The sequence below is a fragment of the Vidua chalybeata genome, chromosome 3, assembly GCF_026979565.1.
Source record: "Vidua chalybeata isolate OUT-0048 chromosome 3, bVidCha1 merged haplotype, whole genome shotgun sequence".
NCBI classification, from domain to species: Eukaryota; Metazoa; Chordata; class Aves; order Passeriformes; family Viduidae; genus Vidua; species Vidua chalybeata.
Genome location: NC_071532.1, coordinates 103,616,242 through 103,639,960, shown reverse-complemented (window position 1 = coordinate 103,639,960; position 23,719 = coordinate 103,616,242). Strand labels below are relative to the sequence as shown.

At 40.7% G+C, this 23,719-nt stretch overlaps 2 protein-coding genes and 1 long non-coding RNA gene across 5 annotated transcripts in view; 2 read left to right on the top strand and 1 right to left on the bottom strand.

Annotated features, from left to right (window-relative positions):
• LOC128785237 (protein LYRIC-like) overlaps positions 1-3,024 on the top strand; it is a 30,987-nt gene extending 27,963 nt beyond the window's left edge. The window contains exons 10-11 of the mRNA XM_053937538.1: positions 197-326; positions 791-3,024. Of these exons, the coding sequence (XP_053793513.1) occupies positions 197-326; positions 791-846 (186 nt within the window). The 3' untranslated portion in view covers positions 847-3,024. The remainder of the gene's footprint in view (positions 1-196; positions 327-790) is intronic.
• A 2,742-nt stretch (positions 3,025-5,766) lies between these two features.
• LOC128785443 (uncharacterized) lies at positions 5,767-10,278 on the bottom strand. Its single transcript, XR_008429877.1, has 2 exons — positions 10,070-10,278; positions 5,767-8,102 (listed from the first exon to the last, which is right to left on the bottom strand). It is a non-coding gene; the product is annotated as an uncharacterized LOC128785443 (long non-coding RNA).
• Positions 10,279-10,466: 188 nt separating this feature from the next.
• LAPTM4A (lysosomal protein transmembrane 4 alpha) lies at positions 10,467-23,718 on the top strand. Of its 3 annotated transcripts, none has more exons than XM_053938022.1 (7): positions 10,467-10,642; positions 17,318-17,438; positions 19,447-19,523; positions 19,617-19,739; positions 20,912-21,007; positions 22,321-22,419; positions 22,907-23,718. In XM_053938022.1, exons 1-7 carry the CDS (start codon positions 10,544-10,546, stop codon positions 22,979-22,981), a joined length of 690 nt encoding a protein of 229 aa, XP_053793997.1. In that variant the 5' UTR covers positions 10,467-10,543; the 3' UTR covers positions 22,982-23,718. The 3 variants fall into 3 exon arrangements, with proteins under 3 accessions (XP_053793997.1, XP_053793999.1, XP_053794000.1); XM_053938024.1 differs by lacking the exon at positions 10,467-10,642 and adding an exon at positions 10,800-11,279; XM_053938025.1 differs by lacking the exon at positions 10,467-10,642 and adding an exon at positions 12,364-12,503.
• The last annotated feature ends 1 nt before the right edge of the window (position 23,719 follows it).

The window sequence follows — 23,719 nt, the reverse complement described above, 5'->3', positions numbered from 1 at the left end:
AACACTTTAATCCCCTCTAAAACAAATAAATAAGAGGTAGGTAGATAACACAGCAAACTATTCTAATCATGTAAAAATTAATTTGTCCTGCAGTTTCTTTAAATGCCCCACAATAATGACATGTTCTCTCATATTTTGTACTTGCATATGCTGCGTTTAACTCATATGCTTAGTGAAGCATATTGTTTCAATTAAGCCCCAGCAAGGTTTGCAAACAAGAATGGAAGAAGGCCCCAGGAACTTGATATCTACAAAAGATAGCAGTGATGCAGTCAGTGCTTCCTTCGAAAAATCCTTGGACATTGTTAATAATTCACCCAATAACAGTAAGTGATTGTTTTTGCACATCTGATGAATTTTCAGAATAATGCGTAATCTAAGAAGTGTTCACAAATGCATTTTTAAGTGAATATGTGAAATGATTCTCCTTTAGCTGCATATTTTAATTATTTGAGAGCCTCTGTATTACTCAGAGGCTATTCTGACAAACACTGTTCCTGTTCCTCTCAGAGTAACTGAGCAAAAAAAAAAAAGCTACTATTGCATATAGTGACCGTAATTTTTGCACAGCTCTTTTCAACATGAAACAGAAGCAAATATGAATGAGTTAGAGCCCACTAAAAGCATTGAGTTCTCCCCATGATTTTGAATTACCCTTGAAAGTAAGTGGCCCTTGTAAAACACAACTAAGAACCCTTAAATCCTCTTCATCAGGCAAAAAGCCAACAGTTCTCAGGGATGCAATTGCATGTGGAAGGGTTGTGCATTGTCCCTATTGTTTGTATGACAGGTGTACCTGGAAAAAAGGAGAGGAGGAAGAGGAAGAAAATGAAGAAAGAGACTTGAGGGAGCTGTGTAGCTGCCAGAGTGCCAGTCTGATGGGGCAGACATGCCAATGAGCTGCAAAGATTCTGCTTTCTGCGATGCCGCTGAGCCCCAGGCAAAGAGAGGCTCCGGGAGAGCTCCCAGCGAGAGGAAGAGAAGAGGAGCAGTGAGCCAGAGAGCGTGAGTGTGTGAGAGAGCGGAGAGAGGGAGCAGGCTGTGCACAGGAGGTGGTTTTGAAACAGAGTGGCTGTTCATTGCAAGCTGCTGCCCTCGATCAAAAGATGTTGAATGGGGTTTGACTGGTTGCATTAAGTCCTTTCAGTTTTTTGCTGTCACGTTGTTTGTCAACTTGTAGTGTTCTATGCCATTGTAGATAATAGTCGGGCTGTACCTGACTGTGATTTTACTTTGGTCCCGTGGAGGATCCACCAGCTAGTCTGGTCTCCTCTGGCATTTTTGCAGAGGTGCTCATCGACAGGCTAGTAATGTACAGAAGGAAGCACTCTTCAGAAAAAAAGGGAGAATAACATGGATAATTCTCCAACCTCCTAACTCTTTTAAATCCTTGGTGGCTGCTATTGTCAGACTTTTGCCTCTTACCTTGCCATATTTATACTTTTTATCCCACATCAGACTAGTTTGCTCCTCAGGGAACATCTAAACTAGTTTGCTCCTCAAGGAACATTCTAAAGGAGGTTTTTATCTTGTTTGGAAATATGGTCTAAACCCATTTTTCCCCCTGGATTTCATGGTGGGCTAAAGTTTAAAGTCTGTATGTCCAAAGCATGTTGCATTTGTCCTTATAGTAGATTGAGGTAACTTTTAAAAATCATTTTTCTTAATCTAATGTTTCGAAGTTTTTTTAACATTTTGTCACTTGAATATTCTAATATAAACTAAATTTGTGAATGAAGTTTTTAAGTCAGTTTAGTATTTATTGAAGGGTGTGTATTTCTTCTTGTCAGAGAGCTCATAGTATGGAGGAGAATGTGTTACAATAGAATACTGTGGTTTATAAATAATGCTGAACTGACACCACTAAAAGCAGAAGCCCTTTATCCCCAGAGGAGCTGCAGCTTTGGTGGTAGCTGGGGGGTCTTCCATAGCTAGTAGATGGTCCTGAGACTGTGCCTGACCCATCCCAGACGTGCTGCCTTGAAGGATGAGATAGTTTTTCTCAAATCTCCATTTGCATTTGACTCTGTGCCTTTGGAGATGGTGGGGCACAGTTACTAATGCATGTTAAATGTGTGCACATTTGTAGGCTTTGGGCTGATGCTGTGAAACTCTTCACTAGGACAATGAATAACCAGGGATGTCCATGGCTTTACACTGCCACAGCTGCACTCCTGTTTGCATCATGGAGCCAGAGGAGAGCTCTGTGCTTCTGCCACTGCATCCCTGATCCCCGATCCCAGCTTGTCTAAGCTTTACTTGCAGCTCAACACTTTTCCCTGATGGCCTTCATCTGTTGCATAGCTATCAGATCAGCTGTACCCTTCAGAGAAGCAATTAACTGCAGCAATGTATTTGTGTTTAGAGTGTAGCTACTATATGTTGAAGGGCAGTTCTCTTGTGCTGTGATTTTTGGGGTAGTTAGCTGTACTGTGTGCCCTGAAATTTAGCACAGTAGGGTTGTTTCAGACAGGCAGGGGAGGGGTAATCTTAACTGATGCCACTTAGCAGCCCACTGTCTGGGATCTGCACATCTTGGTGTTTGTGTCTCAGTGTAGGTGAAATATTGGCAGTTCATGAATGGACTGAACAGACCAAAGAGCTTTTATCGGGAAAGTAACTGGTTTGGAATAGATGCATAACAAGAAAATACATGGCCTTGCTGGAGGAACAGGTACAGCAAGTTCAAGGATTTAGAAGATGTGGTAATGAGTATGTGGATAATGAACAAAGTTCTGCTATCTCTGAAGCCAATGGAAAACATTCATTGACCTCATTGGGGCCAAGATGTTGCCCATGGCCTTTGCTTGGCATTGAAGATAACTTCTGTCATCCAAAAAAGAAAGAAAAAAAAGAGATAGAGAGAAGCTCACAAGATTGGTGGACTACAGATTTCTTCTGCTTTTTTCTCTATATCTGCTTGTAAACGCTTTGATGTCTTTGTAATTATGCTTTATTTCAACATTTTTCAGTATTTCAAATGTCAGTGTTTTTATAATAAAAAAATCAAAACTTTTGTCTGAAGTCCAACACTCATGAGCTGTTTTATTTAATTTGTATGTGTGTGAGTAAGAGCATGTGTTTTTTGCTAGAACCATTCTATTTTCAAGCTTTTTCGAGGTACTATAAATTTTTTTAAGAGATTCCCTTTATCTGAACTCTTCAATGTTTAGGAAATCCTCGTGACATTCTTTTGTTGTTGGGATGAAAGAGCAATCCAGACTTACAAGCTGACTGAGGTGCTGATGACAAGCAGCAGCAAATTATATTACTGTTTTTCTGTCAATTCTTTAGTACCTCTCCTCCTGACTTCCGTGGTGTCTGAGGCCTGCATTTTCCTTCTGGCTTCACTGTTTCACCCCTGGGAAGTCATCACAGTAATACAGAGATGGGCTTAATAGTTTACAGCAGCACATTATTTAATACCACATTCTAATGTAGACAAAAAAGAATACACTTCTACGACTAAATACTCTTGATCATAGGCTTTCCTAAATAATTGAAAAGCACCTTTCAGGGCAAATTAGGTGGCAATGTACAGCATGCTGGTGTGATTCATCTCTTTTGTCAGCAGTTAGGAAAGGGTATGTTGGTTGTTGCTTGTTTGAAATGGCTGTGGCAGTGCCTGGAACCTTCCTGTACCACATCCCCCAGCAGTGCTGCTGCACAGGCTCACAAGGATGCAGAAGTGTTCAGTGAGAGAACTGAATTTACAAAAACAACCAAATCAGAACACAAAGCTCCAAGCAACTCTGTCAACTTCCATTCTTTCACTTCCCAGTTGTCAGAGGCTAAAAAATCATCACACATGGTCTCTGCAGATGCTTTGAAAATCAGACAAAGCTTTGAGTTCCTTAAGAAACTCCCTTTCATCACCGCATGTTCAGGTTATTCCCTGGTTTCTGTGCTTTTAGGACAGAAGACCATCAGCCTGCTTTGCTGCTCCTGGCTTTGGTAGGGTTACACAGGTGTGCTGGATGTGTGCATTCCCCCAGTCTCTGATCTTTGCTAGCTGGAGACTATTGAAAATCCTCAGAGACAAGATTCAACATCCCCCCCAACATGCTGAAGCATTGCTTGAGCTATAACTGAATGTTATCCCTTAGAAGAGTAAATCGAGAGTAGTTCTCTCTGCTCATAATAACCCAGTGTGTCTAATTGCCAGTTCATGGGCCAGGTCCAGCTGGCACCCCCTGCCTTTTCCCTAAGCAATTTATTAGCTGCTTGAGGGGCACTTGCTTTAGGAACAGCCAAAAGCTCTCCACATGCCTGCAAATGGCCCAGTGGCTGGAAATCAAGCCTCTGGTGCAGCCACAGTCTGGGTGGTGGGATGAAGTGTGGCTGGCAAACATCTATGATCTGGTTAGGGGCAAGCAATTAATTGTTACAGCAGCAGCTGTAAATGACGAAATACACGGCTTTAAGTTTCCACTTTCTCTTAAACTCAGTCTGCTCTATTTTTCTAATGATGCTCTTTTTTGTGGGCAGCTCTTGAAGGTAGAAGATTGGCTATATCCCTAATAAAAGAGCCATATCCATATGTGATCAATCCATTGGCATTAAGATGTGGCTGATTATGTAACTGACAAGCTCCTGACCTACAAAGTTGTGTTTACTTGCAGGCAGACAGCAGGATGCAGATGTAAAAGCTGAAGCTTCACACTCAAACCATGGTGTAACACTGCCAGGGTAAAGACAGGCAACCACAGAGAGGAATTTGGCCTGCTGTTCCATAATTATCCATAACTGATCACTGTAATTGTCTATAATTATCAAGGTCCCACCCAATGTGGATATCAGTGGCACAGCCAACATGTGCACAAGCTGACTAGCAGGTAGACATGCTAATTGCCTGGAAGGAAATGATTTCTTTACTATGCTTACAACATGGGCCTACTCTGTAGTGCTGAGTATTTTCTAAGGGTAGCTGGATGTTGTGAGAGAGGGTTTTTAAGTCATGGGCCACAAAAATCAGATATAGGAAACCTTGTCCTTCTTTGATTGTAGTGAACAAGACCCAGGGATCTTTTCAAGGTAAAATGAACTTTCTAGCATGTGCCATTCCTGACATTCAGCCCTGCAGGTGTTCCTGCAAAGGAAAGATCCTCCCATACTGACTGAAGAGACACTGTAATGCACTGATCTCAGAAACAACTCTGTGTCTTCTGGGGAAAAGGCCACTGTAAGAGTAATTGACCCCTGTGTCATCCCACCAAGAGAGTATCAGAATTTTGGTAAAGACTGCTTTCTATCCAACTTTGATTTCTCTTTGTACGCATGATTTTCGTTTGGTGGTGGTTCTGTGCACTGCGCGTTGCAGGGACTCACGATAAATGGCTTTATCGAGCTCTTCTGGCAGCAAGAGTCTCCTGCCACAGTGTTCCTCCTGGAAACCTGCTGGTGACCCGAATTGCAAACCCTGTCAAGGAGCCAACGTGTAAAGAAATAACAGCCATCAGAAGGTGACTCCCTGCTTCCCTGAGGAGGTAGTGTTCAGGTCCTCAGGCTCCTCCTGCTCACCCTGCCAAAATTCATGGAGGGGCAAGTCTGGGCTGAGGGCTGGAAGGGGGAGGCTGCCAGTGAGTACAGGAGATTTTCCATTTCCAGTGCTCACTGTTGTTCATGTAAAAGCACTGAGATATCTGAAATTCCAAGTACCATTTTACATCATGTTATTTTTAGACATTTTCATAGCTCCTCAACTGTGTGGAGGCTGCTATAAATGAACCACAGATCTTTTAGTTTAGCAGACTTTGATTCTCTAAATGAAGACAAGAATTTTTATTCAGTATTTGATTTAGAAAATCTGAGCATACAGCAAGCAACCCAGAAACAGTCCATTCTCCAAATTAGATTGTTTTCCTACAAAATTCATCTTGGAGAAAAAGGATAGTAAAATTTGTTAATGCTGACTTCAGGCTATCTGTGATTTGGCTGTATGAGTCACCAACAGGAAAGCTTCCTCCTGACTAATTTATTTGAGAGTTTTTTCCTCTCATTGATATGTTAATGCGTTGCTTTTACTCTAGTACATTCTTACCTTTTTTAAAGGAAAGAAAAAGTCAATCCATACTTTCAACCTGGGTATTTTTCACACCTTCTGCACCAGTTCTGTAGATTTTTCTAAATTCTGCTAAGGGGATACAGTACTATATATTGCAGTTTCTATGTAAAGATATGACTTTGTCTGTGATATTGAAAAACTTTAGTTTTTTTAATCTAAAAATGTTTGTTCAGCATGGAAAATAACTGAATCTGAGGAGCTAACAAACCTTTTTTTTGTTGTTTTGTTTTTAGTTTTAGAATGCAGAGTAGCAGGCACATGCATAAAGTTATAGGAAAAAAAAATTTAAAAATAGCAGTAGCTTGTTCCTGCCCTCATATTCAAGGGCCTTCCATTTGGGATGGAGGAGCTCCAACATGTCCTGCACTGTACCTTTTATTTCCAGGCAAAGAAGCCAATGGACAAGATGTTCCTAGAACTTTGATTGACCTGTAGTAGTCAGATCAGTCCATCTCACTGCACCTTTGTTTCTCAACCCCCATCAGGACAATATTTTCACTATGAAGTGATATGAACTCTGCCCGAGGTTACATATGGTTATCAGTTCAGAGTCTGTAGGTTTCCATTCACACAACACAGCAAATGCGGAAACAGAACAGCACCTTATTCTTCAAAATATTGCCACCTGGTAATAGTTCAGTGTATGGTTACAGCATTAATCCACCATCTTCTAGCCAAGGGATAGACTGAAGAACAGCACAAAAGAGAAAAACTATGGTATTACAAAACCTAGCAGAAAACAGTCTTAGTGCTGCATTGCTTTGACATCTTGCAAGTGTAGGACTTTAAATTTTTAAAGAAGTTGAAGTCTGGTCTCTCATTTACCTGATCCTAGTTGTTTTGCTGTCACCTTATTAAAATCTGATTATCCAAAACTAATTTGTGTTTGGTAAAACATTATCAGGCTCTCTCAAGACAGAAGTGCAAATCTCCTGTCTAGACATGGGTTTTGAAAGCCCGACTAGTTTGGCTAATGAGGAGCACCTCGATATCAAACCCTCCCTACCTGCTGAGAGGGAAGGAGTTAAAATGTCATGCTGGTAAAGGAATCCAAATCATTCTTCTGCAGCTGCTTCTGACTTGCAGATCTGTATATGGCTTCCTGCTCTTACTGTTGTGGGTGGTTTGGTCCTGCATGCCATGGTCTGCTTGTGAGGAAGTTTTATCACTACTACTCGCTGACTCTGAGGATTTTGCTCGGCCTGTCACGACTGTAAGCTGAGCCCAGAGTTTTTAATATATTTAGCCTCACAAATCCTCTCTGAACTAGCAAAAAGGAGAGAATTAAGGCTCAGCAAGAAGGAAGTCTCTTGCCTGAGGTCATCTGGGCTGCCTGTGGCATGGAAGAACTGGAGTCTTTCACAGAGGGTAGGACTAAAATCATTAGCCTGTTAGCTCTTCCCTTAAGTACAAGAAACAATGCAATCATTCTCAAAATACTCTTTAAATATTTCTTTTCCTTTTTTACTTTTTTTTTTTTTTTTTTTTTTTTCAGGGACAAGAAAGTGGAGAGGTTTTTTTATGCAAATTCAATAGTTCCACATCAGCTCATCCTGCTGTGGAAAGCTCCTTTGTGATGTTAAATGAGATTCACATTATTCTTCCCAGTATCTTTGTTGCCGAGTATAACAAGCAGTAAAGCTCAAGGGAATCGCATCAATTTTTATTCTGAGTCTGGCTGACAAAGATATGAACACTTAATTAAGATTTCTTTCATCTCATGAAAATAGCCCTGACAATCTGAGCCTGGTGAGAGCTTGATCTTAGCGAAGGCAGTGTCCAACTGCAAGCTCTTAGTTGGAACACTTGCCCTCACAAATCACTTGAAGTGGGAGTGGGATTTAAAGGTTTCCAAGGATGTCCAAACTTTGAGGGAGTGGCTCATGCTTTAATTTCTGACTCATTCTAATCCTGTGAACTCCTGCTACACACAGGGACAGACCAACAGGAAGAAGAATCTCTCAGCTCCGCAGAACAATGTAATAAATTCAGGCATGCGTGCAGCAGGAGTAGTTGGCTTAGCTTCCCTAAGTGCCATCTGTAAGAAAACCGATTTTTTAAATGACTGATTACAACAAAATGCACATTCTTTTTTCTATTTTTTTTACATGGACATGTGTATATTGATTAAAATTAGTCCCTTCTTGCTACATTAAATCAGAGTGTTGATAATTAGGCATCTGTGCACAGGGCTGAGAACATCAGCAGCACTAAAGAACAAACAATAGTTTGTAAGAGGATCATTACAGCTATCTTAGCAGCACTTACAACATGTTTATTCAAAAATGAAATATGCCCTAAGGAAGAAAAACACCAACTATGGAACTCTGGGGATTTAAAATAAAAAAGGTCACTTTTAAAGCCCTTAAGTAAACAATTTCAAACAACTCAGTAACAGCTCAGATTAAAAACAGACTAAGCGGCTAAAGCAATAAACTGTGTTAATTGTATAATCTGGAATGTATCAAAAGGACAACCACTGTCACCCCCATTACCTTCTTATTGTTCAAAGTGAAAAAACTCAATATTAATACTGACGTACATCTTGGTGTATATAGGCACAAGCAAATATTTATGGTTCTGTGTCTCAGACTGTGCACTGCCAAGAAGGAAATACTTGCAGCTGCAAGTAGAAGGTTAAAATAAACTGTGTGCATTTCTGCATCAACAGCTCAGGTCTCCAGAAACCATTGGGTCAGGAGGTCCTGCTCCATGTGGGAGCAGGAGACTGTGTGTCTAAGTGGTGGTGAAACTCATCACATACACAAATGAAGACAGCACTTGGATTTACAGACGTTTTTTCTAATTAATGTATTGAAAAGTGCAGCACTTTTCAATACATTAATTAGATGTTTCAGTGGAACTAATGAAGCATTTCCATTACCCACTCGCCAACAGAGGGGCTTGAGTAGGGTTTGGAGTCACCAACAAAGTAAAGCACTTCTGTGGACTAAATTTCACCTCCTCTGTTCTCCCTATGATGGCATATCCTCTTAGCATGTAACACAGTCTTAATATTTTTCTTCAATCCAAGGAATTAACTCAAAAGAACAGCAAAACTGTTCATGTGAACTAAACCTTCTGCAGCGCAGTTCAGTGAAAGCCGAGGGATGTTGGCAGTACCTCAAAGCAGACCTCTTCAGGCTCTGCCCCGGTATCATGGTTTAGGAATGGTACTTCCCAGTTCAGGACCCCCACTGAGACTTTCCGAAACCACACGCTGCTCTCTCTCACTCCCCCTCATCTTTCCTGCTGCGTTGAGAATTAGAGGCACAACAATATACTGGAAACATCAACGAGATAAGAAACCTGCCCCCACTCCCAATACACAATACCAGTCGGCTCCCTCCTCCACGTTTTCTCCATGGGAAGAAACTCCTTTTCTCCCTGCTCCTGGCAATGACCAATGATGTGAGGTGAGACAGAATAACCTCCACATCCGAGCCATGCTCCCTCCTGGCAGCTGCAAAAATTAACACTGTTCCAGCTGAAATCAGGGCATCAGGAAACATTACTTACTCATTACAATTTTGGAATTAAGGGCTGTCCATAATCATAAAATCAATTACGTTGGAAAAGACCGGTGAGATCATCGAATCCAAACCATGACCAAACACCATGACCATGGCATTAAGTGCCAGTCTTTCTTTAAACACCTCCAGGAACAGTGATTTGTGTTCCAACGTCAGAAATTCCTCCTGATGTCCAAATTAAACCTCCCTGCTGCAACTTGGGGCCATGTCCTCTAAAGCTGTTACCAGCTGCCTGGGAGAAGAGGCCGACCCCCATCTGGCTACAACCTCCTTTCAAAGAGTTTTGAGGAGAGAGCGATAAGGCTCTCTCTGAGCTTTCTTTTCTCCAGGCAAAACACCCTCAGCCGTTCCTCCTTCTGCTCCAGCCGCTTCACCACCTCTGTTGCCCTTCTCTGGACGTTCTCCAGAACTTCCATGTCCCTCCTGAAGTGAGGGGCTCAGAACTGGCCCCAGAATTAGAGCAGCCCCTCACCCGCGCTAAGTACACGGGAACGTGCCTAGACAACGCAGCTTTCCCCATAGGTTTTTCGCTGCCTCCCCGGCTGTCAAGTTCCGGCTCTTCAAACCCGCGGCGAGCTGCTCCCCGTGCGCCAGGCGAGCAGGGCAGGGCAGGAGCTTTCCCCGCCAGACCCGCCTGAGGACCGGCGGCAAAGGCAGGCAAAGCCCGACATGGCGGAAAAGGCACCGCCCCCCCCCCCCTCAGGTGCGGCCCCCGCCGCCGCAGGTGAATGCGGGGCGTCAGTATCAGAGCTGTTGTGATTGGTCAGAAATGCTGTCAATCACCTGTCACCGCGGCAACACAGGCCCACCCCGCGACACTCTCTCGGCGGTTGATTGGTCAGTGCGGCGGTGACGCGCGCGCCGGGGGTTTTACGGCCCTCGGTGTCGGGAACTGCTTGGAGAGGGCGGGTGGTGGGTCTGGTGGTTGGGGCTGCGCGCTGCCGCCATGACGTTCAAGCGGAGTCGTGACCGCTTCTACAGCACTCGCTGCTGCGGCTGCTGCCATGTGCGCACCGGCACCATCATCCTGGGCACCTGGTACATGGTGAGAGGCGGCGGCGGCCAGCGGCTGGAGGGGCGGCGGTGGTGGGGGCCGTGCTCAGCGCGCGTGCGCGGGGTGTTCGGTGGGGCGGGGGAGCAGCGTCCGCGCGGCCGCTCTGAGGGACCGCGGGCGCCCCGCTCCCCTGCCCGGGCAGCTCTTCCCTGTCCTGAGGCGGTCCGGGAAAGCGGCACGACGGGATTTCCTGGGGTCACCCGGCGGGGCTCGGGTCCATCTTCTTTCCCGGGGTCTCCTTCGGGCTAACGAAGTCCTGTTGTCCCTCGGCAGCCTTCCTTGTTGTGTTTGGAAAAAGAAAGCGAAGAGAAAGTTCCGGGCGTTTTAATCTGCGTCTCAGAGAGAGAGAGAGATTGTGTTACTCTTCTCTTTCTTGGTTTGGAGGGATTGAGACTTTAATACAGTACTGAGCGTGTAAGGGAGGAGACCGGGAGAGACTGGAATTGGGGGTGTATAGTAGGGGAATGAGTGGTGCGTAACCTCTGAGAGGAAGATGAGTGTCTCCAGAATGAGCAAGAGCTTTGTGGCAGGGGAAGTTCCTGGTTATTCCATACTCTGTTCCCGAAACTGTGATTGAAAAGCAGTGAAAACAAATTTGGCTCCCAAAACACTTCCTTTCTTCTGACCGGTGAGTGCTTTCTCTCTGAGAAAGAGAGCTGTGGTAGTGCGGATGAAATATTAGAAATAAAGTGCTGGACTAGAGCGAAGTAGAAATGTGCAAACAGTTCCAGCAAGTTAAAGGCCTGGAGCCCTAACTTCCCTTGGTTCCCTTAAAGGGGGGCTGAGCTCCCTTTTATTGTAGTCATTTCCTCCTCTTTCCTTCCCTTAACCTCGTGGGCAGTAAAAATGAGAGGATAGTTTACAAAAGTTGCGTCATACTTTTTCTGTTCTCCTGGAGCTGTAATCAAACCTGTGTTCTCCTTTGCACTTCTCCAGATTGTAAGAAACAAAGAATGCTGAATTTTTATGTTGATACGAAACAGCCATGCACAGAACTTGCCTTTAGAGGCATGGGGGTTTGATTTTGGGGAGTTTATGGTTTATTTTCAACAAGTATGGGGAGATCCTTTATTCATCTTGGTCCCTCAGTTGACAAAAATTGTACAGGCAAAGAAAGTCGCTGGAGAGACAGGACTTGAGGAAAAGGCAGGGTAGGGGGTTGGAAATGTAATGAAACTTTAGGGAAAAGGTATCTCTTTCAAAGAAATTGACTAAAGTCTTGGTGCTGATTAAGTTCTTTTAATTAGTTCATTTCAAAGGAAAAGGTCCGTTGTAGTATTTAGAATCAAACTTTTAGAAACCTGCAAACCACCCTGTGCTGATGGATGGAGTTCAAGAATATGCTTGTGGTCCCTCAAGAAAAAGCACAAATCGTGAGCAGTACGGGGGACAGTAATCCTTGTTAGAGAACAAAAGCACCTCGCGGCCTTCCGCACTGCGATTCCTGTTCGCGGGAGTGTCTGTAAACCCAGGAACTTGCTGGGGGCGGGGGACAGGGAGATGCTTCCGTGGCCGCAGACCTGGTAGCACTTCCAGTTTCTACCTCTCCTGCTGTGCTTGTGTCTCCTCTTGTTGCCTGGATGCGGCACCTCTTTCTTCTTTCTGAATGGGTGCTGGGGACGGTGGGAGCTGCGCCGGGCACCCGTGAGGCTGCGGCTCCAGGGGCGGAGTGCGGCTTTGATCTCGTGTAACCGCAGCCACTCGGTCTGGAAAAGTAGAGCTGAGTTCATGGTAGCAGGGGCCATGCAAATTGCTTCAGAGGTGCCGGTTTTTATTAAAAAAACCTTGTGTATCGAGCACTTCGTTATACAGTGCGTTGAATATCTTTATCCAATTCTCAGCTGTCACCTAGGTAAGGGTGAGAACTTTCAAGTCTGGAAACAGCTGTCTGTTGGAGCTGAATTAAGGTTATAACATGAAGCTTTAGGTGGTCTTCCCTAATGCTTTAAAATCAGAATTCAGCTATAAATTATACATTTTTGAAGGTAAAATACGGTTTTGGTAGTGAAAGTTAAATTTAATTACCTTCTGCCAAGCTTTAAAAAATTGTCCAGAACATGTCAGGTTTTTTAGACGTGTTAATTAATGCACCATTTAAGTATAGTTCTAACTTAGTCTTTCAGGTACTTATGAGAAGTATTTCTAAATCAATTAAGTAATCTCTGCTTTTAAGTTACAATGGGACAAATAGTAATAACTTTATGTGGAGGGTGGTGTTTTTTGGTGTTTGGGTTTGGTGGGGCTTTTTGTTTGTATTTTTTGTGCTTTAGTTTTGTTGGGGTTTTTTTGAAGGATGTAGCTTTTGGAGGGGGTGAATGTTTAGTTCAAGAATAGTTTTATGTTACTGAAAATCTTGCTGTTTACTATATAAACTGTGTTCCCGTGCAGTGCAGTCCTGAAGGAATTTGCTATCAAACTTAAAATGGAGTCTCATAGCAATCTTCTCCAGATGTTTTAGTAAGATAAGACTTCTGTCTACTTAATACATGTGTTATTCTTATGTAACCATTTCTTTAGGCATTCTCCTATTCCTTGCTTATTTGTGTACTTTAAATCATGCATATAATTAACTTTGCTCCTCGCCAGTTTTATCACTGTCCTTGCTGTGTGCTTCTGCAAGTCCAGAGAGACTGAGGATTACCTTCTAAAATGTCTGCTGCTGGTGCTGTGTGAACAGAGAGTGTCTCAAGCACAGTTCTGTCTGTGTGCTGCTGCTGTTTGTGATCAGTAAATAAAATGTCTTTACCAAAAGACAAGAACATTTCTGGCAGGATTGTACTTGAGTTCCAGGTCTGATAAAGCTTGCTTAGCTCTGCAACACCCACTGCTGTTCTGTGTAGGAAGGAAAAAGAAACCTCCTGTTCCTCTCTCCATAATTGCAGTCGTGTTGCTTTGAAGTTTGTTTTTTCCTGTAAACTTTCATATTGGGCACTGCACTTTCCAGAAACCGGAAGCACGAACACTGCACTGGCAAAAATGGGATCAGAGTTCAGTAAACAGCATAAAAGCCGATAGTATTGTTTTGGAGGGAGGGGTTGCTGTGTTCTGGCAGCAAACTTCAGGGCTGCAGTCAGTGATGCAATTGCTGCTGGTTAGCAGGAGCAGGAGGGGATCTCTGGAATTGTTTGTTCACTGAACCAGATTGGCAGGAATGAGCCAATATAACTGGTCTCAGTCTAATAGTGGTAGTGCTAGAGCCTCTGAAGTACTCGATTTAAAATTACTCTTCTTCAGTTTTGACTATTTCAATATAGTAATAAACCAGATCAAATCAGACTCTCTGTCTTGTTTTTTTTCTTTTTTTTTCCTTTTCTTTTTTGTTTTGTTTTTTCCCCTTGAAAAATAATGTAGTAGTGCAAGGCAATTTCCATTCTTCCCCTCATAAGAGGATATAAGCAAATTATAAGTAGGAATTCTTGGTTTTGCCCAAGTCACTCAGAGTGCTTGGGGAAAACTAGACTTCATTTTCAGGCCTCCAGAGAGATGAAGCAGTTACATGATGAGGCATCAAGTGTATGCTGTGGAGATAAAACTCACTAATTAAAAAGATAATGCTTGTTAATAGTTCCACAGTCTTTTGAGTTGTAATCATATGGGGAGCTAATATTTCTGTTACTAGTGTGTAATAAATTATGATTTTCTACTTGAGAATTTGAAATTTCAGCAATTTGAATTTTGATACAAGCTACACCAAATTGTTGAACTTAGCTATCCCTGATATGAAAATGTAAAATACACTCCTTAACCCTAATTTAGTTTTGTAATAGTTTATTTTCATCTTAATGGGTTTATTTTTTTGAACAAGAACTTGAACATATATTTTGCAAAATTTTTGATTTCTTAGCAAAAAGACTAGAATGAGGCCACTGAGATTTCTGAGGTGTTACTTCTAGGGTGCTGCAGTGTCCCACTGAGTGCTGTCAGTTTGTTTTTGTTTTTTTTTTTTTGTTTTGTTTTGTTTTTCTTTTTTGTTTTTTGAGGGTTTTTTTGAGGGGGCGATGATAATGGTTTAATCCTCATATTACACTGAGGCATACATGAGTTTCATTTTTTTGGACTTCTCTATGTAGATATTTGTGAACATACGTTTGATTTGCAGTGAGTATATACTTAAAAGCTCTAACAATGTTCTGTGGTCTGAACCATATTCTTGCTGCCTGTTACACTGATTATTTTGAAACAAGCCTTGTGGTCTTGCTGTTACCAAGTTTCTGGGAAAGAATGGAAGTAGTTAAAATAGAGGCTCTGGCTCTGTAGGTCCTAATCACATTTAACATATAAATTTCAGTTAATTACTCAGTGTTGTGAAACGGTAGTAATGGAGTGCTGGAAACCCTGAGGTGTTAGTTGGCCAAGGTTTGGGTTTGTTGTTTGTTTTTGTTTTGGTTTGTTACTATTTTTATTTGGTCTCATTGATTCTAATTGATTGGATTTTAAATGACTCTTATTTTCTGTTTTACTTGCATACCATTTCAGGTTGAGAAAATAAACCTTTAATACTTGGAACTACACTCAGTAACTAGTGAAATTACTAAGGACTTCGGTACACTGAATTAGGACCATAGATAAGATGAAAATAAAAAAATAAAGTGACATATGGAGAATTACAGTCTCAAAATTCTGAGGCAGTCAAGTTTTTCAGTACTTCTATAGTAAATTCAGGTGCTGCTTACTCCTTATCCTGAGGCAGATAGCCTATCATGGCAGTCAAACTCATGACTGTGTATAAACAATAAATGATTTAGTTGTAATTGAACATGTACTTTTGGGCTTTATAAAGTAGAGATCAATGTTTCAACTGCCAGAGACCTGAACCTTGACATAGGCTTTTTGAAACAAGTACAGTGCAGAAAGGTATTTTCCAATATACCCAGTTCACTCACAGAGGAAATAGAAGGGTTGAAAATGCATTGAGAGCAGAAGGCCAGAGTACAGAAGGATGAACCAGGTGGGAGATGAAAGTGTTCTATATTTGTGACCAAGGGTGAAGCAAAATAAGATTTGAAGACAAGAGGCAGGTGAGCAACTTGACAGTTTGTCTTTTCAGAAGTGTCTTGTGAGAGTGAAAATAAGTGCATTTTGAGGCTAAAGATATTGGTGGTTAAACAGAGTTCTTTGCTGCCAGCCGTTTTGGCTACAATGGTTTATATTCCAAGGCATGAAATGCCTTATAAAAATAAAGTGGCTCAAAGTAGCTGGAAATTCTAGTGAGTTTGTGTTATACATGATGAAATGATTGCATTTCTACAAAGTGAAAGGCACTACTAAATTTAATTCCACTAAAGGTTACTTTTAGCAGAAAGTGCAAGCAAGCTTATCACCATTTATCTCTAAACCCCTGGGAAAAGAAAAAGAAAAAAAAACCCAATAAAAACAGTGATGGAAAAAAAGTAGAGGAACTGAGAGTCTCAAAAATTTTAAAAGGTTCAGAATGTTTTTTTTTTCCTTTCCAAAATCTTCAGTAATTGTATGTAGACTTGCCACCATCATTGACTCCTGGAACCATGCCAAATAATCTCTTTTCCAAGCAGGGGAACCACAAAATTTTGGCTTCAATATTGCTAAAACCCATTTATTTACCACATCTATAGACTCTCAAGTTGGTTTCTTTGTTTAAAAAAGAACAAGTATAATCTAACTTGTGGAAAGCAGCTGTACTTCTGTAATGCCAGTAGAAGAAGAAATACCTGGCAAATATTCTTAAGTTGTGAGAAACTGCAAACCAGTTTTTTTTTCTTTTGAGGCTAATTGGATGGGATCCTGCTGGTGGTGGTGACAGTACTGAATACTGATTGGAAATGTCTGCATCTCGAAAAGACCATCATGAGGTTTTTTTTGTGTTATGCAACCTTTGGCATGTGTCTCCAGATATCAGTAACCGAAACTATGTCCCTGTAAACCTTGCATACGTTATAAATGCTGTCAAGGCAATTTTACGGAGGCTTAAGCTACTTCTGCTTCTTTGAGCTCTTCCTGAAGACATTTCTGGTGTGTACCAAAATGGGGCAACAAAAGGAGTCTTAAGTGGCAGCATGAGGGAGGAGAAAGACTGGTGAGCACACAGCCCGTGCTGAATGCATACACATTGTGGGGGTTGATCGTCGTTTGAAACTTCTTAACGTCCCTGTGGTTGTGTAGGCTTTCTGATAAGGACTGGTGAGGTTTTAATAAGTGATCTGGGAAGCAGAAGATGATGTTCTCTCTAGTTTATTAAAACTGGAATGTGGCAGAAACCCGGTAATTTATTTGTCTGTTAAATTAACTCATTGTAGAAAACAGAAATTATTTCAAAATATTCCTCGTTCTGTACCTTTATCTTCCTGACCTTTTTTAACTATTTCCAGTTTTTCAGTTCACAAATCTCTAGAGCATCAGCTTAATTATGTTACTTGAATCCCTAGGAACCTTACCATCCCCTCAATTTGCAAAGTTATTCATTGTGATTCACTGAACCTAGCAAGTGCTCCACACTCTTTGGGTTGTTTTGGTAGTTGTTTAACTAAATCAGCTTCAAATTTAACTGTAAGTTGGGATTTTTTTTTTCTTCCACATACAGACAAAGGGAAGAGTTTATTTTTAACTGAAATAAAGGATTATTAGTGGTCATTAAAAACATCTTAGCTGTTGCAATGTAATTAACCTTGAGGTAACTGTGATCTCTCTCAGGTGGTGAACTTGCTGATGGGCATCTTGTTGACAGTAGAAGTGACTCATCCAAATATGGTGCCAACTGTTGATATCCAGTATGAAGTCATTGGAAATTACTATGCTTCTGAGAGAATGGCTGGTAGGTCTAGAACTCTGCTGGCTGATGGGTTGTAATATATGCATACAACTTCTAATAAATATGGTTATCTTATTTTCTGAAATTCTCTTCAATTATTCTGGATTGAATTCTTCCACAAGAATAAAAAGAAAGCTTTATGGACTATTATTTTAACTTCATTTTATACCCAAGCATCTTAAGTGATGAGATTTCTTGGCCTTCTGATGCTTTGAGTGTTGAAGTATGTGCGGGACATCTCTGATTCACTTTCTCCATAAGCAGTATCTTTGCTGTCTCAGTAAAACAAGCAGCAGAAAACAAGTTTAAAGACTTTTCTTCAGAATTTTTGGTCATCTTCATAGATCAGGAAATGCCTTAGAGCTCCTGCATATGAATTTGCTAAGAAGAAGACCATGATATCTTTTGAAGAAGAAGGAACAATTGGGATGCCAAGTGCTTGAGTGAAACCAAAGTGTTTCTCTAAATTTCACCTGGAGAATAAATGAAGGAGAAAGCACCATGAGCAGAATTAAGCCTGCTTTTCACTTTGTTACTGAGTGTATGATGTATACAGCTATAATTGGTGTCAAGCTTTTTAACTATTGTGTCTGTAAACTTGTGCATATGCTTTGCTTCTCTTGGTTTTAAATGTGTAGAAATGTGTAGGGTGGCACTTCTAATCTACCTCAGTCTGTTGTATTACATGAAAATGTAGGGAGGGTCAGATTCAGCAAAGTTAAATAGTACAGCACAAAACTGGGTTTTGAGCATTTTGGATTAATTGTTCATGACCTGAATCGAGAATCTGGCAGTTCTGACCTGTGACTGTAACTCAGATTTACTACTAATGAAATAAGAGTGGGAGCAAGGACCAAATTCTTTATGAAGCTAAGATATGAAGTAAAATCACAGCAGGTGTCTGTAGAATGTCATATGATCTGTAAAGGCTGTTGGTGTACTTAGTAGCCTTAAGCTTATATGAGTGAAAGAAGCTTCTGTTCACTCTTCAGCGTAAAATCTATCACATGCTTTTGACTTAAAAATTCTTACTCCTTATGTTGGGATCTTGGCTAGAGGGGTTTTGTGTGTGTGAGAGAATATTACAGGTATTATTGTACTTGTGTATATTGTAAGTAATAACTCCTCAGAAGACAGCCACACTTGCTGAGACTTTGATCAACACAGTGCATTTCAGACATGGGGGGCTCTTTCTTGATGCCATCTATGTGTGTAGATATTAATTGCAGAGTAGAAAGGGTTCTCAGATAATGTCTCTTCCAAGCAGGGGAACCACAAAATTTTGGCTTCAATATTGCTGAAACCCATTTATTTACCACATCTATAGATTCTTAAGTTGGTTCCTTTGTGTTTAAAAAAGAACAAGTATAATCTAACTTGTGGAAAGCAGCTGTACTTCTGTAATCAGTAACTGTGATGCACAAGGAGAATCTTTATCATGCAGCTTCCGTTAGTGTCCTGGATTTTGCTAGAAATTGGTTTCTATTCAACTGCCTTTTCTTGTAAATAGTGGGATACCTTCCACACAGTGATTTCCTGTTTTCCTTAGTGTTACTGAAGGAGCAGTGCTGCTCCCACTGCCAATGACCAAATTACATAACCAAACCATTTTCAAGTGTAAAGGTTGATAGTGTGTTAGCTTAAGATTCTGTCCAGTTGTAAAGTTAATCATTCAGCACTGACACATATTGCAAATCAGTATCATTATGGTGCATTACTGTCAAACTATGTCAAGCTTCTAATCGGTGTTCCTGGGCTTTAGTCAGGCTTTTGATTAAGGCAAAGGGATTTTTCCAAGTAGTTGTAGGTTTTCTTGAACCAGATCTTTTTTTGTTAGGAAGGATCTGAACTACTCTGTTCTGCTGCTGGTAGTTGGCATGGATGAATCAATTGAGAACAGATCATAGTGATGGACAAAGCTTGGGTACCTGTCAGCTGCAGTGTGACAACTCCAGGAAATTACTGAGTCTTACTGTTTGTTTGTTTTTTTTTTTTTTTTTTTTTAATGCAGAAAATGCCTGTGTTCTGTTTGCTATCTCCCTTCTCATGTTCACAATCAGTGCAATGATGGTGTATGGTGCCATTGCTGTAAGTATATTTATAATCTATGGTTTTAGAGTTGCTACTTGATTTTTTTAAAACTAAATTTACAGGCTACTCCTTTTTTCTATTTCTTCTTAGCATCGTGTAGGCTGGCTGATCCCATTTTTCTGTTACCAACTCTTTGACTTTGTGCTCAGTTGTCTGGTTGCCATCAGCTCTCTAACCTACTTGCCCAGAATCAAGGATTACCTGGATCAGTTGGTAAGTATTCAGCTCACGCTGATATTTTGCATTTAAAATTAAAGTTTGTTTTAATTGGATCAGTGATTCCCCTTCCTCTGCATAAGAAAAAGGAATTCAGCCTGCAGCAGCCATAGGTGGTTATTAGGGAATGGTAGCTTATCATTGCAGCAGAGGTGGAAGAGTTAAAGTTGTCATTGCTCCCTAAAAGGAAAGCCAGGGAGAGTAAGGAAAGAATTGTGATGGGAACTACTGGTTTAAACTGTATTGGCTACAAGTGGACTTGGAAGTGTGTTCTTTAACACACTTAACTGTGCCTTTTAAGCAGTGGGGTTCGATGGCAAATTTGCTACTGCAGATTAAAAATGTGTTTGGTAGGGAACAGGAAGAGAAGTGTAGGGAACAGGAAGAGAAGTGTAGGTAAGGTGTGTAGAAGTGTAGGTAAGGATTCCCATGGCATTACACATGGAGTCTGAGCTTTCCTTTTTACATTCTATGTGTCTCTTCTCAAGTTGCCACAGCACTTTCTAAAGAAACTGCAGTGGAGTTCTCACTAACACTGCCTGTGCTGGAACGGCAAGAAGAGTCAATGCATAGAATGTACTGTCAGCAGGGACCACAAGCTCTGGCTGGCTGATGTTTTAATCTGTTCAAGTAGATGTTTAAAAGCAAGTCCTTTTTAAAACAGATAAAATGTTAGATTGGTGTTTGAGAGAGGCTTTGTTACTGTGGTCAAGGAAGGAGAAGAGACAGGTTTGCAGAAGCTCTGTTTCAGCTCCCCCAGTTTTGGGGGTGACATCTTACACTGCACACCTGTGTGTTACAGGTTGGACTGACAGGATGTAATTAACAGTAAGCCATTAAAGAGTTGTAGAGGACCATGAGTACAAATACTGTCCTGCAGCTGTGAAGAAGAATCTGTGTTGGCATGAGACTGATGAAGTAACTAGGGACACAGACTGTACTGTAGCGATCTGTTCTTGTGGGACAGAGACAGGATAAATACTGTGCTTTGTGGGTGGATAAAGAGGAAACTTGTTAGAAATGGAACTTTTTGTTTCAGGGGAGTAGTTTACACAAGAGTTTGTTTCATTTGGTGTGAAGTTTGGATGTTTTTCTATCATATTTGATTATGCAGTGTTCATTCTTATCTCTTCCCTTTCTCTCCCTTCCCCTGTTTTTTTTTTCACTAGCCGGATTTTCCTTACAAAGATGATCTCCTTTCTTTGGACTCCAGCTGTCTCTTGTTTATTGTTTTGGTGTTCTTCGTATTATTTATCATTTTAAAGGTAAGTTAAAACTTAAATAGTGTGTCTGTTGCAAGAGTAAATAAATATTAAGACGGTGCCAATCTGAGTTAATTCTCAATGCTGAATTCAGAACCCAGCTGCCTTCTGAGGTAAGAACTTCTTTGAGCACAATTGTTATGATGTTCGGTTCTGGTATGACTTGGGTCTAATATGTTGTGTACTGGTGTCTTCAGCTAACTGCACGTGTGCAGTGGGGTGTGCTTATGCAGCTCTGCCCTTCCTGAGTAGGAAGGAGGAATGCAAAAAGACTTTTTGTGTATGCGGAGATAAGCTTAATATTTGTAATTAAGCTTGTAGTGAAATAATATTGAGTTAATAGATACAAGTTTCTAAACAAAATGTTTAAAATCTCTCACTGTGCCTAACATACCAGAATGCAAGTTTTGGAAGGAAGATGATTGAATGAGGAAATGTATAAGTTAATTCTAGACCTGCATCTTTCTCCCTGCTGAAGGGTGATAGTACCAGTTACTTTCTTTCTGAAGATCTAAATAATCAGGCATTAAAAACTCTTGACAAAGCATATTAGAGAAATGAATGGATAATATATATTGGCCATGATACTTTTCCTTTATTGCGTTCAGGTTACATTTAAGAAAAAATGAAATTATGAAAAATAATTTTACTGGTTTTCTATACTTTTTCCAAGTGGAATGTTTAACTGGGGGGAGTGAAAACCTAATACAGTAGATAACACTTGTGTACTGATTGGGAAATTTGGTACCTTTTGTACAACAGTGCTAACTTGTCAGTGAGAGATTTGGAGAGGTTAATGTTACACAAATTAGTAATAAAAAAACACCCTAATCCTTATCATGTCATGATAGTGTTTCTTTCTGCAGTAGTCAGTGTTGACTCGATGTTCAAGGTTCATTCTACCCTCTCCCTGCTGCCTCAGTTGTGTGTCTGAGCTCTCTCCTTAGCACTGGCAGTTAGCTGGAGAATCAGTGCTGAGGGATGAGTGGGATTGTACTGAGATCCACAGAAGCATAAGCCAGATGGGGATTAATTTGATTAGCGCTGCTGAGGCAGACAGAGATTAGTTGAATGGATCTGTGAATTCTTTTGCTAAAACCTGTGTGATGCATACTCTGAGTCACTGTGACAGCAAAGCTAAATGGATAGCAACATAGGTATGTGGCCAGGTCTGTGAAATAGCAACCATTCCTCAGCTATGTATTGTCTAAGTTGATTTATGCTCCTTTTTATCATAGGAATGTCATCCAACATCTAATTTCTGAATCAGCCAATGCTTATGAGGTGTTTAAAAAGAGAAATCTCTCTTCTTTCAGGCATATCTAATTAACTGTGTATGGAACTGCTATAAATACATCATCAACAGAAATTTGCCAGAGATTGCAGTGTACCCTGCTTTTGAAGCTCCTCCACAGGTAAAACATCTTTTTAAGATAAAAGGAAGCAGTATCATTAATTTTGAAGTAGAAAATTGCCACATCCATGTATATTTCTAAGTCTTGTCCAGCTTTCTAAAGAAAGACTAGAAAGATAAAAAAATTTAAAGCAGCTAATTTTGTGATGGGTTATTTCTTAGCTAAATTCTCAGTGCCTAAAAGGAGGGTCTTTAGAGAGAAGTCTTTGAATGTTTTTCTTGTGGTATAGGGAAGCTTTGATTGCACCAGTCCAAACCTTCACTGCTGCTTTGCAGTGGGGTGTGGAATGAATGAATGAGGGTTAGGCTCAGCAGAGCAGTAAACTGCTCCTGCACCTTCTTTCACTTCCTCATTTGCTTACTAGGAACTGCAGCAAATTCTTAAAATAACTTTGCCTACAACAGAGGATGAAGTTGTTGATGGGCCATGTGTGCTTTTTTTTTTTTTAATCTTTTGCATTAATCACTTCAAAATGTCTTCTCCTTAGTATGTTCTGCCAACCTATGAAATGGCAGTGAAGATGCCTGAGAAGGAGCCTCCACCTCCCTACATACCTGCCTGAAGCAATTTTTATGTTCATTAACATCTGTACCAGCTTCCTGGGGGTTTTGTCTTTTAATCTTGCAAAACTGCTTAAGTAATAGAAATATTCAGGGCTTTAGGAGCAAACTGTTATGTTTAAAATATGTTTGATATAAACTTACTAAGCAAAACACATCTGAGAGTGATTTCATTTGCTTTAATTTCTGTTCTCCCTAATGCTCTTAAACATTTTATTGCCTTAGGGCCTTACACCTGCAAGAACTTACGCATGTGACTAACTTGTGGCTTTTAGTAAAACCAATTGAGCCACTCTGATTGAAGTTAGCTGTGATTATAAGTGTCTGCAGGATTCTGCCCTTAATTTATATTAATTTTTTGTAAAGTAGTTCATAAAGACAATCTGATCGTGCAGCAAAATGACAGTTTGCCTTTATCCATTTTTTGGAAGGGGAAGGGTTTGAATGTGGTATATATGTGACTTTTTTACTTTGCACTTTTCTCATATGTTATCTTACCTTTTATTGTGGGTTGTTTTTTTTTTTTGTTTGTTTGTTTTTGTTTTTTTTTTGTTATCCTATGTCTTGAAACAGTATTTTTGTGGAACAAATGAGGGTGGCACAAGAGTTCTATTACAACGAGCTGGGAATGCAAGAAAAATAAATAGAAATGTGGAAGATGGTTGCATGCTTCTAATCTTCTATGTATTTTCCTCTTTGTGATAAATGATACTTAAATAAATCTTTTACAAAATGTTTAC

Excerpts from the sequence above, each read along its gene's own strand:
- LAPTM4A (XM_053938022.1), top strand. The coding sequence starts at position 10,544 with ATGACGTTCAAGCGGAGTCGTGACCGCTTCTACAGCACTCGCTGCTGC. Across the intron at positions 17,439-19,446 it reads TGCTTCTGAGAGAATGGCTG|AAAATGCCTGTGTTCTGTTT; the intron begins GTAGGTCTAGAA and ends TTTTTAATGCAG. Across the intron at positions 21,008-22,320 it reads TATTATTTATCATTTTAAAG|GCATATCTAATTAACTGTGT; the intron begins GTAAGTTAAAAC and ends CTCTTCTTTCAG.